The sequence below is a fragment of the Pezoporus flaviventris genome, unplaced genomic scaffold (assembly GCF_033815535.1).
Source record: "Pezoporus flaviventris isolate CSIRO_AGI_PZ_B2104156 unplaced genomic scaffold, CSIRO_AGI_Pfla_v1 ptg000093l, whole genome shotgun sequence".
In the NCBI taxonomy this organism is placed as follows: domain Eukaryota; kingdom Metazoa; phylum Chordata; class Aves; order Psittaciformes; family Psittacidae; genus Pezoporus; species Pezoporus flaviventris.
Genome location: NW_026892641.1, coordinates 2,092,685 through 2,107,413, shown reverse-complemented (window position 1 = coordinate 2,107,413; position 14,729 = coordinate 2,092,685). Strand labels below are relative to the sequence as shown.

At 50.1% G+C, this 14,729-nt stretch overlaps 1 protein-coding gene across 2 annotated transcripts in view; it reads left to right on the top strand.

Moving 5' to 3' along the window:
- The first annotated feature begins 204 nt into the window (after positions 1-204).
- Positions 205-14,729, top strand: part of POU2F3 (POU class 2 homeobox 3) — a 40,667-nt gene continuing 26,142 nt past the window's right edge. The window contains exons 1-3 of one of the 2 annotated variants that reach the window (XM_061476041.1): positions 205-490; positions 4,370-4,423; positions 5,208-5,276. In XM_061476041.1, coding sequence (XP_061332025.1) covers positions 205-490; positions 4,370-4,423; positions 5,208-5,276 — 409 coding nt within the window. The remainder of the gene's footprint in view (positions 491-4,369; positions 4,424-5,207; positions 5,277-14,729) is intronic. The other variant, XM_061476042.1, reaches the window with a different exon arrangement.

Genomic DNA, 14,729 nt, shown 5'->3' with positions numbered 1-14,729 from the left:
GCTTATCCACGAGGGCACAACTGGGATGCAGCCCCTCGCTCGCAGCCCAGCAGGCAGGTGCTGCGGGGTGTATCTGTGCAGCTGAGGGCGGGCAAAACCACCTTCCTTCCTCCCTCCCCTCCTTCCCACCCCACCCCACGCCCTGGTAGCGCTGCAGGGACTCATCTATTCCCGAGTTACTAATATGCAAATGGGAGCTTTTGCATGGGCCAGGCGCCAGGCTGCTGGGTGTCAGGGCACCCGAGGGAGCCGGAGGTGGGGCGAGGCGTGGCGTGGAGCCGCATGCTCACCTGGCCCTGCATGGCAACAGGCAATGGAGCTCTAGGTCCCTTCGGGAGCGGACCCACGCCCGGTTTGAGAGGCAGCGGGTGGCAGAGGAGGGAGGGCAAACTGGCAGCCCCTGGCAACCTGGGGCTGACGGCAGGAGGCTGGGCGCACCGCGGATTTCCCTCCGCCAGCAGGATGGTGAACCTGGAGTCTGTGCACGCAGGTAAAGAGCACTTGAGGAAGGAGCGGGCTTGGAGCTCGCCGTGTGGCTGAGACCGTGGGCTTGGGCAGGAAATGGGGCTGCTGTGATTCCTGTGACCTCCCCTCCCTTCCTTTCCCTCCTCTTCTCTCCCGCTGGAGTGCCAGGCTAAGTGCCCGCATTCCCACCTGGGGATGGATGCTGCCCTGATCCTACTTAGGGGGCTGCCAAGCCGTGCCCACGATGTGGGCGCATCGCTCACGCTGCCAGCCCTAACGTGGGTCAGGGAGCAGAGCGCAGAAGTCTCTCGGGTACCTGGAAAGTGAGCGTGTAGTGCCTGACCTGTGGGATAAAGCTGGGAGGAGTGAGAGGGTGTGTGTGTGTGAATGAGAGTGAGATAGGACATGGGTTGGAAGGGGAAAAGTTAATGACAAAGAGGGAAAAGGAGGGAGGAATGAATGAGGAGGGAGCTGTCGGAGACTGGGCTGAGCAAGGAACGAATGAACAGGGATACTCGGGAGGACAGAGACTCCTTCTAGGGGGTCTGATCCAGAGATACGGCTTGGGTAGCCTCACATCTCCTGTGAGCAGACCTCCCCTATACAATCAGCTGGGGAACCAGAGCAATCACTGCCAAATCCTTTGGAGATTGAGCAGAAACAGAGTGAGTGAGCTTAACTTCTGCCCCAGCTCAAGCCCCTGTGCTCGAGGGGAACGACTGCATCTCCAGGTATACCAGGGCTGAGGATGATGCTGGGGCAGAAGCAGAGCAGTGGAAGCAATGAAGGCCAGATACTGACAGCCCCTTCTGCGGCAGGGGCAGGCAGTGGGGTGTTGGGAGCCATGTACCCTGCTACTGACCTATGCCCAGTGCTTTGTGCAGCACAAAGCACTGCGTGTTGTCCCCAGGTTTGGAAGGGAGAGGGTGGATACATCCATCAGTCTCGTTCCTTTTGTGTACCTATTGGCACGCTGCAGTGAAACTCGGGTATTTGGTGGTCCTGCTGCGAAGGGGAGACCCAGGGGTCCATGCTCAATGCTTGCAGCCCCTCAACAGGCTCTGCCTGAAGGTGGGCTCGTGGACAGGCCTGCAGGGCAAGGGAGATGCTGCAGAAATGCCGTCACTTAACAACGTGTCAGCCTGCAGAGATGGCCAAAGCCCCTGCTCCATGGGTGCGTTGCAACCTCCCCCTGGCTCTGGGGTACCAGCAGCCCCTCCGAGGCGACCAGCACCCCACTGTGCAGGCAGGCTCCCTGTGCCAGCCATGGGGAAGGCAGCAGGGGAGCCCCAATGCCGGCCATGAGCAGAGGCTGCGGGAGGCGTGAGGCTCGTGGTCTTGGCTCGGCGTGTGAGCCCGACTAGTCTGAGCACCTGCGCTGGGTGTGCTTGTGTGTGCTGTCTCTCGGGGACGCATCCCCCGCAGGCTCCTATCCACCCATCTGCTTGGCTTGTGGGCGACTCTTTCTTCATGAGAAGATTCCCCAGATCGATACTGTGCCCGCTGTCAAAGCCAGTGGCATCACTCCCAGGGTGGATTTGGCTGGGAGCTGCGCAGAGCCGGGTGCGTGCTGATCTTCCATTCTCCCACATCATCCCACCCTGCTGCCTTCCAGACGGGCATCAGTTTTAAGCGGTGTTTTTGCATGGAGGGACACCAGGTTGGGTCCAAATTCATGTGCCAGACCCTAGCACTGATGGGGTGTGTGTGTGTGTGTGTGTGTGTTTCTTCACCCTTCTGCAAAGGCAACTCCCATGTTCAGTCCTGGAGTCCCTGAGCAGCAAGAGCTTGCAGAGGTGCTGCTTCTTCCCTGCCTGTGAAGACGCAATGTGCATGGTGAAGGTGGGCTGCTTGGGCGTTGCATGCCCTGCTTCCTGCTCAGAAGGTTTCCTTGCAGCAGCATTACCACCACCTTCTCCCCAGGCATTTGGGTACTTCACCTCCAGAGGGGCTTGGGCATTTAAAGCACAGAAAATTCAAATCAGCTTCAGGTCTGAAGCCAAGCTGAGCTCCCACCACCAGCAGCTTGCTTTTTCCCTTTTAAAGTCATCAGGCTGGTTTACCCTAGTGCCCGTGTCTGAACAACCACTAGGATATTCCTAGGGCTTGGGAAAGCTTTATTTGCTGACAGCGTTTGTTTCAGCAAAAATAGAGATGCAGATCCATCCCCAGAGAAGTGTCTGCACTGGTCTGGGTGAACAAACCAGACTACCCCTACTCCAGGTATGTTTGCTAGCTGAGGTAGAGCAGCACATTTTTAATATGGCCCAGGCCGCAGTGGCGGCTCCTAATAGGTCTGTGGTCAGGACTTAGGCAGGCCTAAGTTGCTTTATTTTTCCCAGAGATTTTTTTCCTAAGCCTGCTTATTCCCTGCTTGTTGCCAGCCCTGCAAAGCTGCATGGAAGGAGCCTGCATTCGGGTGGGCTCAAAGGCTCACAGCCTGTCTCTTGTCTTGAGGCAAGATGGAAGGGACAGTCAAATCCAGGTGCATCACTCTGTCCTTGTTTATAGTAGAGGACTGTATATGTTGGGTGTATATATGAGATATATATACTGGGTGTCAATAAATAAGGTGTTGCCCGTATATTGGCTACACTTGTATTGGAAAGTGGTTCTTCTGTATGCCTGCTTCTTGTTCTTAAGGATCCCTTGGAAGGTGATGCCTTCACTGCTGTCCATAGGCGTACAAAAGGTGGCCAGCCCCACACCACTGAGATCAGGCTCTGATCAAAAGGGTTTTCTTTTGCTTGCTGTCGTTATTTGTCTTCCCCATGGTATTTAAACTGCAATAACTTGTGTACCTAGGAGGAATTTGTGTGAAAATAAACTTCTGCTCTACGTATGGGAGAATCAGAGCATATCTTGGTTTGGTTCTTTCTCACTAAAGCAGGCACTGAACTTCTGCCTGACTTAAGATTTCTCTTCCTCTATTTTATGAGAATCAAGCTTTCTCTTTTAAGATACTCTTTGGCACCAAGTATAACTTTGCGCTTTGTAGATTGCCTAAGTTAGGGTCCCTTGGCAGTATGACAAGACCAGAAGATGTTTATAGCTGATGATAATTACTCTTCCTGCAGTAGAAATGCTTAGAAGCCCCACTAAATTTTCATGTCTTAATTGCAGAGGGTTTATTTGAAGGGGGGGGAGGAGGAGGAAAATCCCACAAGTCGCTTCTCTCTCCTTTTCCACCTTGTTCCTCAATGCAGGAAAAGAAGCTTGTTCAGTACGTGAGTGCTTCTGCATTTGGTCCCTGGTATAAGATCTTGTCTTTTCCTTTCTTCATTTGCTGAATAAAAAGTTTCAAACTTCAACCAAAGCAAAACTTTTTCCATTTTGGCCGAAAAGGAGCTATTGGCACACTGGGAAGTTTGATTAGGGGAAAGGAAAACCTGAGCAAACAAAACCGAAAGGCCTGCCTGCTTTAGTGTGAGTAATAGAGGGAAATAGGTATAAAAACCTATAGGATTCTCCCCACCCTTTTGGCTGCTAGGAAATCAGACAAGCATATCTAGGAAAGAGGAAAAGGTTTGCATGATGCCTTTAAGAAGGCTTCCACCTGCCTTTTCTACCCCGGCAAAACCACAGCAAACACCGGTCCTGCTTCCACAGTGTTGTTATTACCCGATGCAAATGGGGTGAGCTCTGTGGCAGGGACTGGCTGCAGGAAGCACATGCAAATCAGTTAGCTCTTCAGACCAAAATGTTATCTTTTGGGGGTTTTATTCCCCAGATAGCCGGGAAAGAGTTAAAATCCCCATGGGAAGGGTAGAAGAGGCGAGGGGGGTGTCCTGTCCCTCTCAATTTGAATAGATATTCTTCCTTCTCTCCCTGGTGTGGACTTTGACTCTTAAAGAGGGGATGAGCAAGCCAGTGTGAAGTTGACTATTCCCACCTTTTCTTTCAGCTGTCCCCGAAGGAGAAAGTGGCCCCGGGTGTGGTGGCGGCCATCACTTCAAGGGTAAATGACAAATCTATTGGCACTGATAAGGATGGGGGGAAGCATGCAGGAGCACTCTTCTTGCTCCTGGGCTGGGGACAGTGCTTTGGAGCGAGGCAGCTTCTTGGTGCTTTGCGAGGGCTGTGAGCACAGGTATGTGGGAGAAAGCAGGGTAAATATTGTGCACATAGGGATCAAACGTACCGAGGGAAACAAGCTGGGTTTGCAAAGGAGGAGAGGAGAAGAGAGACTTCACTACCCTCCCTAGAGCATCTTTCTGAGACCGGTCCTCCATGCATGTGCTTCATATAGCACCAAGCACTGGCCTGGCTGAGCCATCTTGAGGGACAAGGAAAGGATGTAGAAGGGAAGGCTGAGAGGGATCCACTGCCTCCACAGGTGTGAGCGCAGCATTAACCTGGGAGCCACACCAGCTGGCTTGGGAAGTCTATATAAAGCTTAGGGGAGAGGTCTGTGGGGTTGAGAGTGTTCTCAGTGTTTTAATGGCTCCTCATCCCTTGTTCAGGAGAAGAAGGTGGAAGAAGAGGAGAAGAAGGAATGTAAGAAGTGAGAGCAGAGCAGCAAATTGGGGAGGGGGGAGAGGGATACGAAGAGCAACAGGAGGGAAAGTGCATCCTCGGAGCTGATGAATATTCTAGTGACTGTATGTTGAGGAATCAGAAATTTGAAAGTCTGATGGTTTATTATAATTACACATTCATTTGTGCTGTTTAGTGGAAGCCACATGTGCCTGTTGCCTGGGACTGTGACCTGTTATTAAAATCAGTTGTGCCTCCTTTTCCAGAGATCAAGATGAGCGGTGATGCAGCAGATTCCACAGATACTCGGCATGAACCTGACCAGGTGGAGCCAGGTAAGGAGGGTCTGGGATGTGGGGAGCGAGCAAGGAGGGAGGGGAAAGCAAAGAAATGGGGGGCATGGGTGCTGGAAGTTTCTGCCTGTGCTTTGCTTGACTCCTGTTGCTGGTACATTGAGCTCTTCCAACCAGCCTGGGAGTTGATCAAGAATGTGCTCTGGACTAGGATTGCGTTTGTATCTTGATCAGCATGCAAGAGCCTTCTGTAGCAGCACTGAATCAGTTTGTGCCTCAGTAATGTCCTCTGTGATTTTAGCATGGAAATATGCTTATGGCTTGGCAAAGGAATAATGCTATTGAAATAGTCTTGGTCCACTCTGTTTGGCAGAAACACCTCTTCGTCTTACCCAGGGTTCGTATCAGGAATGCTTCTGTAGACAAAGCTCCCTGGGGACTAAGCCTTTTTTGGCCACATGTATGTAGAAAAATGGGAGGGATTTGGGGAATATTCAAATCCAGCCAGGTAGTTCCAGCAAAAATTTATTGCTCTTCACCTTGAAGCATGATTGGGTTTCTCATCTCCATTGCTCCCACCCGATGGCTGCTCAGACTCTCACTGCTCCCAGGCTGGAAACCCCAGTTTTCCTTGCATATGTAAAGCTGAGGAACAGGGTGATCCTTTGAAGATGATAGTGCTGGTGTTAGCACTGATTTCTGCCAGGTTACCAGCCAGCTTCTGCATTGCCACAAGGTGCGATACACACCAGGAAAATCAGTTCTGTCTTTTCTGGCATCACTTCTGACTGCCTCCACCTGTAATCTGTGAAATTACAGGAATATAATTTCACAGAGGCTCATGGTCAGATTCCTTTTTAGGCAAATAAACAGCAGTAAGAAGTATTTTTAGCACCCACTTGGTGTAAGAAATTAAGATTATTAGAAACCTTGTGGTTTATTATAGGCTTGGAAATAAACACCTTCAACACCAAAGCTGGTAGAGATAATATAGAAGGATCATTGTTCTTTGAGTAATGAAGAGCCCTAAACCTGGGGGGGGGGGATGTGTAACAGCAGATTAACATGGAATGATTTTACTGTTTCTCTTCTGTCATTTGAGATTACTTATAAATAAAGAGACCCCGATAAAGGCAGGGAGCTCCAGGAATGTTTTAATGAGGCTAAAACTGCCCCTTTATTTACACCTTACACTGAGGACTAGAAACCCTCTGTGCTCTTAGCTATTAAGCTGTTATTTGACATAATCTAAGGTAGAGATGGGACCTGGTTCTATTCACGGCCATGAGCTCTGACTGACTCTGGTCCGGTCAGCTTTTGTTCAGGGCTTTCAATGACTCCAAACCGTCTCTTGAAGGAGGCTGTTTCCGAGCCACTTAGCAGCAAATATGTCCCCAACATCCCGAGCTCTTTAAAACAAATCCTGAAGTTGATGTCTTTCCTGCGTCTTGGCATGCAGAATTAATGGGTAGCAAAGCCGAGTTAAGATTAGGGAAAGCTTCCTCGAGAGACGGTGTTTGGGGGTTGGCATCGGCATCAATGCAGTGGGAGACTCTGGCTGCTGATGTTGCAGTCAATAGTGTTAAATAGGTGAGAAGCTGGCACCCTGGTTGATTGGATAACGTGTTTTTCAGCTTAAGCTTCCCAGAGAGCCATTAGTGTTAGCTGTAGCACCTCTTTCGGGTGGTAACCGAGAAAAGAAAGCAGAGAAGTTGAAGTCAATTTGTTTTAAAATAACAAAAACGTTTGCAGCAGCATTCGCTCTGCTCCAGGAGCCTTCAAATCAAGCAGGGAAATCAGAGCAAGTCAATCGCCTTCATTTGCACAAGAGCCACACTTCCCTGCGGACTGATGCAAGGAACCTGCTTAAATTACTTTGCCTGTGAGTGGTTGATCCGTTTGGGATCTCCGGAGATCACCACAAGAGCTTTGGCTATGATGAGAAACTCTACAGGCAGTTACGAGCTGCTTATAGGGGTCTTTAGCGACCAGCACAAGCGCTCCTGTCCCACAGCAACTCGGAGAACGGGATGCTCGGGGCAGGACCACAAGCTCTTGCTCAGCTGTCGATGTGCTGTAACCTGGCACATCAGCCCCACTGGCAATGCCCACCAGCCAAGCGCACGGAGGGTCGGCTTCCTGCTTTACCTAAAGCCTCTGCGCATCTTCGTCAGGCTCCGGTTTTTTTCTCTCCTCTTCCCGACCATTCTGTTTATAAACAACAGAGCCCTTTGTACTGCACTTCCCTGGAAGTTTTTATTTGCCCTTATACACGTCGGCAGAGGAATATTTACTGCAACACCTCCTAGTTCAGTGCTTTGTTTACTAGCTTCATGTGGGAAAATCTCTTTCCCGATGACTCCTTAATTGAAGACCCGTTTCCTGATGCACTGGCCCAATCCACACAGCTTCCCCGGGACTTTGTTACCCCCAAAGGAGAGGGCAGTTACCAACCTAACAATAACAGAGCTTATAAAGAATGGAAATCCTTCGAGGTGCATATTTACAAGGGCCTTTCATCACTAAAAGATGCAGACTGGCTCCAAGAAGAATTAAAAAAGTACTGAAGGGAGCTGGGTGCCAAAATGCTTTTGTAAACCCAGCCCTTGATCTAAACCTGATGCCTGAAGATCTGATGGGAAGTGTCAGTAGTCAAAAGCATAATCTCATCCTTTCATATCTCCGCCAGTTCTAGGCTTGGGGAGGGGGGGGGGAAAGGGTAATTTGGGGCATTGTTTTACTTTGAAAGTGTTTAAAATAATAGCGGGGGGTGTTCTTTTTTAGAGAAAATTGGCAAAACGGTTCATCTTTCACAGGGGGTTAGGAAAGTTAAGGGTTTTTTTTTCTTTCCATCCACACCAATTCCACAGGAAAGGCTTCAAAGTTGTTCTATTTAATAAGATGCTCTCCAAACCCCCGTCTTTGCTTGATTTCACCCACCCCTCCATGTCTTCTGGTTATAGTGAAATTTTGCCATTTCACAGAAAACAGAGTGAAAAAATAGATATATAAACCTAAGGCATATCACATACCCTAAACAGTCCTGTAAATCAACTCTTCTTTGGTGTTAATTCTGCCTTTTTTGTCAAGGTACATGATAGGCATGAGCCCCTCCTGCGAGGGATGTAGGTTCAACCGCCTTCCCCCATGGCCCAGGAGCTGTGTAGGTCGGCCCCGATGGGAGCACCGGGTCATCTCTGCTGTTTGAAGGTCCTTTTCACCCTGTCCTGTGTGGTGCCAACCCAGTTTAATGCTCGGCTGTGGCTGGGCTCACAGGCAGTTCCGCTGACTCCATGGGGGGTAATGACAAGCGTGAGTTTTCTGCTTGGCTCGGAGCTCTTTTCATCTTTTTAAACTGATGAAAGCCCTGCCAGCAAGTTCTGGGTTGATTTTTTTTATGGGAACTGTGGGGGCTTGGCACTGCAGAGTGTCGCCCCTGGTCTTCCAGCCGAGAGGCAGAGATCTCCCCCTTCTTGTGGTTTATCTAAGCGCTCTCTATCTGATGCAACAAAATGCTGAGGTGGGACTTGCCTCTGTCTGTCTGTTTGTTTGTGTCAGACACTTGTTCCCCGTTTATCTGCTTGATCAAAACAGGTTACACCAAGCAAAGCTACTTCCCTTTGATTTCATCTGTTGAGGCTATGGGGGGGAAGCCAAAAGGGCGATAGGGAAGCTCTTCAAACACAACCATCGGTAACTGAATAGCTGCAGGCGCTCCGAACATCTTCTCTCCCCACCCTGTAACACGGGGAACTGGCCAGCCTGCCAGGAGCCCAGGGCGGGGTGCGATGGGCACCCCAGCACTTGGGGTGTGTATGTGTGGGTGCAATATAGGGCAGCCCCACAGCACTATTTCTGCCTTGGGAGCAGTCGCTATCACTCCTCGGGTTGGTGGTGCTTGGCTGACCCCATGGCTTTGCTCAGCTCTGGGATCCTGAAGAGCAGCAGCCAGGTAGAGGAGTGGGGTTTCCTGGGGAAGGCACATGGAGCCAGAAAGATGGGCTCTGGTGGCCATGGTAGCAGGGTTATATAGCCCTCACACCTCTGGTAACCTATCTGAGTGCATTGGGAAGCAATAAAGCAGATGCCTTCTCTCTGACAGTAAGAAAGACCCTTTCCTTTAGATCCCAGGAAAATGAAAAGGGTAAGGAGCTATGCATCCGCTCCTATGGTATTGCAAAGTGCCCCTTTTGGACACTATGCATGTCATTCTTCTCACCCTGCATCCTCAACTTCAACTACCTTGTGCCTATAGAGGGGTGTCAGCATCAGATACTTTATTCCTCTGCAGCTGCCAGACACCTAAGGTCCCATGGCAGTGGAGGAGAGAGCCCAAGGGCAGCTCTTAAACTGGACACCAGAGCTTCCTTCCAAACAAACCTCCTCCCAGTGCTCTGGTTTCTTTGTCCCTGCTTTTTGCATTAAATCCATACCGGGGCAGATGGAAAAGCAGAGACCATGTCTCAGTCTGTCTCTCTGCCGCAAACTTAATTAAGTCTATGTCTGTTCCTCGGCTCCAAAGTGAACGTCCTGACCTTTTCTCCCACCTCATTGCCTGGGTGTAAGCTCTGTGATGCAGGTGCTGCTCTTCCTAGGGATGGGTGCACAGCTCTGGGCAGAGCAGAGCCCTGTTCTGCCCTGGGAAGGCTGTTCATCGCATTCCAATTGCAGGTGTTGGGATAGGGTCTCTCTAAATGCAATGGCTCACGCTGGGACAGGGTATGGTGGCTCTGAAGTCCGAGTCAACTTCCAACTCGGGCCAAAGGAAACATGCACAAGCGAGGGATGTCAGCCTGAGCAATGCAATGGCTTGTGTGAGGTGAGCTGGTGGGCGCTCCGGCTGCGCTGCTTGGTGCGCAGGGACACTCCTTGTCGCAGGCAAGCTTAAAGGCTGCAACAGCTTGAGCTTTTCTATTGCCTTTTGTTACCTCTTCATATGGGGCTGGGAACACGTTGCCAGCCCTAAGCCTTTTGAGGAAACTTGGCCTTCCCTGGCCCCACACTGAGCCCAGTCCTTGGCTACGCCTTTGCTCTCCCTGGTGAAACTTCCCTCAAAGCCTCCAGGATTTCTCTTGTCTCTTCCCCCTGCAGCCATGCACAGCCCCAGGACAAGCCCCGGATAAATGAAAGCAGCAGCAGTTGGGCTGGAAACAGCTGGTTGCTATGGCAATTGGGCCTGCTTAGGATTTGCATAAGGCTGATGATTTTCATAGCACAGCCACATTTAAGGCGAGCAGGAGAAATTTCCATATTCCCAGCTCCGAGTCAGTTGGGGCGTGGGGGAGGCCAGGAGGGGGGGTATTTGAAATTCAAATGAAGGTGATTAGGGTTTGAGGTTGGGTTATTTTATATTTTATATATTTTATTATTTTTTTCCCCTTAAACATCCCATTATGGAAGAGGATAAAAAACGATGGGGAGGGGAAAGGGGAACAAAAGGCTGGTTTGACTTGAATTAGAGGGGCAAAGGAAGAGCTGGTCTGATCTGCCTCTTGCCTCTGGTCTAAGAGAAGAGACTTGCCCTCTCCCAGCACCTGCAGGTGAAATGTTTTCCGTGGGAACAACTGCTGCCCTCGGGTTTCCTTCTGGAAACTGCCCCAGTCTCCCACAGTTGCTTGTCCTCCTTTCTCCCCCCTGCTCCACACGAAGGGTACGTCGCACTTGGAGCTGCAATGGGGCTAGAAGATGGGATTTCTTTGAAGCACTGCTGACAAAGGAAAGGTGTTTTTGTAACCCAGGGGTTTCCACCCAAATGAAACACTTGTCTTCAGTGAAAGCTTCCCCTGGAGTCTGTAGCTGTCTGACTGAGTCAGCACAGATTCACTTTTCTCACTAACCAGCCTTAACTTTCCCATGGCGATGCTCTTGATGCCCCGGTTTGGTCTGGTTTTGTCTTTAGAGAGAATGGTTAAGATGAAAGCTGCAGCTCCATCCGCCTGCCTCAAACTCCCCATCCTGTTCACACTTTCCCCTGCTCCCTTTCAAAAGCACTTAAGCCTTGGGAGCAGCATCCCAGCAGGATCCAGGGAACTGACTGGTGTCTGCTCAGCTGCAGTTTCTGCTTCCACTGGATGCAGCTGGATGCAGCCACTAATATGGAGAGAAGGTGATTAAAGTGAGCTCCTTTCCCTGCTAGTTCTGGAGGAGAAGCTGGTCTGACTGCTGGGAAGAGTAGCATGAGGGCTATGACTTGGGATTTGCTTGAGTCTCTGAAGCGAATTGAAATTCTAAGTGTATTTGATGCTGAGGATCTTTTTTTGCTTAATAGAATACATTCTTCTCAGTGCAGGTGAGCATTTTGCTCCATCTCCAGTGTGTGGGTCAAGTATTTTTTATAGTGGCAATAATTGTGGCTGCTCTTTACCCACTCATGGGTGATCTTTTATCTTCCCGTGTTGTCTGAGGCGAGAGATTTGATTCTTGTCTCAGTTTAACAGCTGAATTTCTCAGCTCCTAGAAAACGTACATTGAAAGGCACTCTGCATCTGGCCTGCTTTGCCAGTCCCTGATGGTGTTGTGCTTTATCAGTTGGAGTGCTAAAATCTTCAGGATAGGTGAGATTCATCTTAATTTTAGATATTCAATACTTTGAAGCTGAAGTCTGACCTGCTCACCCTGGGCTCCTTGTACAGTCAATGATGAAAATAGGTATCTGCAGAAGGTGATTCATCTCCCTGCCGTCTATCTCGGGGGCAAGACGAATTGCCCTCTGGAAGCGCCTGCTTCCTCTCCATGGCTGTAAAGGGAGCCTAGAGCAATTGGCTCTGAATTAGACACCTAAAAGTTAGACATCTAAGCCCAGGCAGCTGCATCCCCTGCCTGGTGTCTGCCTGGCACTGTTCCTCCATCGCCGTTCAGCTGTTCCGAATTTCCCTCCCAGATGCATGCGGCACAAAACTGATTCCCTGTGGGAATTCCCCAACACCTGTTCAAGATTGAAATCACCTTTTAATTCCCTGTCCCTCTGTGCAGCTGAGATCAAACCGTGGGGTGAATTAAGTGTGGGGTTGGGTGGGAAGGGGTATAAGGTTAGCCTTCTGGTTTCAGCCCTGTTTTTGTCACGGGGTGAGAAGCCACGGGCGGTTGTCACTCCCTATAGGTGACATCTGCATGTTCCTGCATGTGTTTACCTGGCAAAGATGAAGGCGCATTGCAATCCTGATTTTACTTTGCTCCCGTTCCGGTGCTCTTATCCTCAAGCGCTGGACTGGCTCAGCAGCTTCCAGTGGGAATCGTGTCTGTTCTGATAGAGCACTTGCTTGTCTTTGGTTTTCAGAGCAAGCACCGCATTCCAGGCGGGGGGAATGGCAGCGGGTGAGGTGGGGGGGGGAGCTGTCCGGAACTGTTCTACTGCTCCCATCCCCAGAGAAACCTCCCCAGGCAAACTCGCACCAGATCTGATGCCAGTGCTATGCAAAACAGCTGCCAGGTGAACCAAGGAGAGCAGCAGAGTCCTTGCCTGCTGTGCTGAGCTTATCACTGCCTTTCCCCCCCCCCTGTCCAGAACACATGTAAAGAGGGCAATGAAGGCTTCTTTGATGGGGATGCTCCTGGGAACCACAGTGCAAGGGGTTTGGAGTGATCCTTCTCCATTTAAATGCCAGGGCTTCCCCTGCTTGATGGAATTTAAGGAAGCGAGGACTGCACCTAGCAGATATTTTGGATCCATTGTGCCTGGCTGGTGTAGCAAGAGGCAAGTTGCTGGCTGGTGTGAAGCTCCATTAACATTAGTGGAGTCCTGGCAGTTTACAGCAGCAGAGAATCTGCTGCCGCTTACACACTTTCCTTTCTTTTTATCTCCTGGAGCTAGAAAAGATTAAATCTTAAGTGCAGATCCTCATTGTTTGAAGAGCCTGCTCCTTTAAGGAGAGAAATGACTGCTTCAGTGCGAGTCCTGAGGTGGATGGAAACTGTGAGAAAACGAGTCTAATTTGATGATATTTGTAAGAAATTTTACTGATCTAAGAGAAAGAGCAGAATTGTTGTCCCCACTGCACCCAAACCTTGGCTTGCAGCTGGGATCCCTTCAGTTTTGCTTAAACTCAAGCTTTTACTGAAATAGACGAAGACAAGATTTGTTTGCAAATAAATCTGTGCACAAACACTTCTGCTGAAACATTGAAGACATTTGTGTATCCAGCTGCTATTTACATAACCACTGGGAACAGAAATAACCTCGCCCCGTTTTAAGTATCTCACTATTGGACATCTAAGGCTGAACTAGTTGCCCCTGGGTCCCTTTGTAGTCAATGGAGAGAAATAGTCATCTCCAGAGGGCCGTTCATCTCAGCTTAAGATAGGCGTCTAAGATAGGTCAAATGAATGGCCTCTGGAGGTGCCTATTTCTTCTTGCTGTCTACCAAGACAGCCTGGGGCAGTTATCTCAGACTTAGACGCCCAAGCTGCGACTGAGTTAATGTCATTCTCCATGCATATTTGCCATAGGCTTCACTGTCACCGAATACCTGGCTGAGACGCTCCCAAACACCCCTGGTGATCTGCAGTGGGATGTGCAAGAGAGCAGAGGGTAGGACTTGCAGGAAGCTGTGTCTGGCCTTGTAGGAGAACAAGGGAAAAAGAAAGGCAGAAGCCTGTCAGCTGCACATGCTGGTGATGGGAGGAAAAAGTAAGAGATGGGAAGGCTGGAAGAGGAGGAAACAATACGCAGGAGAACTTGGACGTGGTGTTAGCAGTGCAGAGCAATGCATCTCTGTTGCAGCTGTGTGTCTCAAGTTCCAAGTTTTGGGGGTGTACGATAGTGACTCAGAGCCATCAGCACTGGCACCTAGGGATTAACCTCAAGGTCTTTGGATCTTGCCTCATCAACGCGCTGCATTTGAACACGAGCAAAACTCTTGTATCCGAGAAACCAGAAGATAACCTTTTCCTTCCTGTTCTGCTTTAGCACCTGGGAACTTTATTTCCTCCTTCTCTTCTTCTTGCCTTTCTTCCCTTTAGCTACAGCCTCTAGATTGCATCAACCCGCCGAGGGTTTCAAAGGTAGAAACTGCAGGCCTTGAAGATCCTCACACCGTCCTGCTCAGGTGTGTGGATACTGATTGCGATCATCTATTAACGCTATCAGCATTCCCATCGTTCTGTGTGCAGTTGTTGGCTCTTGGGGCGTAGAGCTGGAACGCAATGAATGAACCGATTCCCCGGGCAGGAGCAGCTGGAGAAGGGTGGTCAGGGAGCAGATGGTTATGGTGAGAGGCATGGAAGCACGGGGCAAGTTGGAGGCTGTAGCAGAGTAGGGAATTACATGGAAGGAGATAAAGACCTGAGACTGGGAAGAGGAAAAGCTTTGAGAAGGTCTGGAGGAAGCCAGGAAGTGAGGGCAGGCTCTAGCACAGCAGAAATGCAGGCAGGCTGGGGGAGAAGGTGCAGAGCTGGATCTAGGTTGAGTTGCAGATGATGAGAAGATAGAGGAGATTTCAGAGCTGGGGGGAAACAGCTTGTTCTGCCATGAAATAGTGCTGTGGTGCTGCTTGGAAC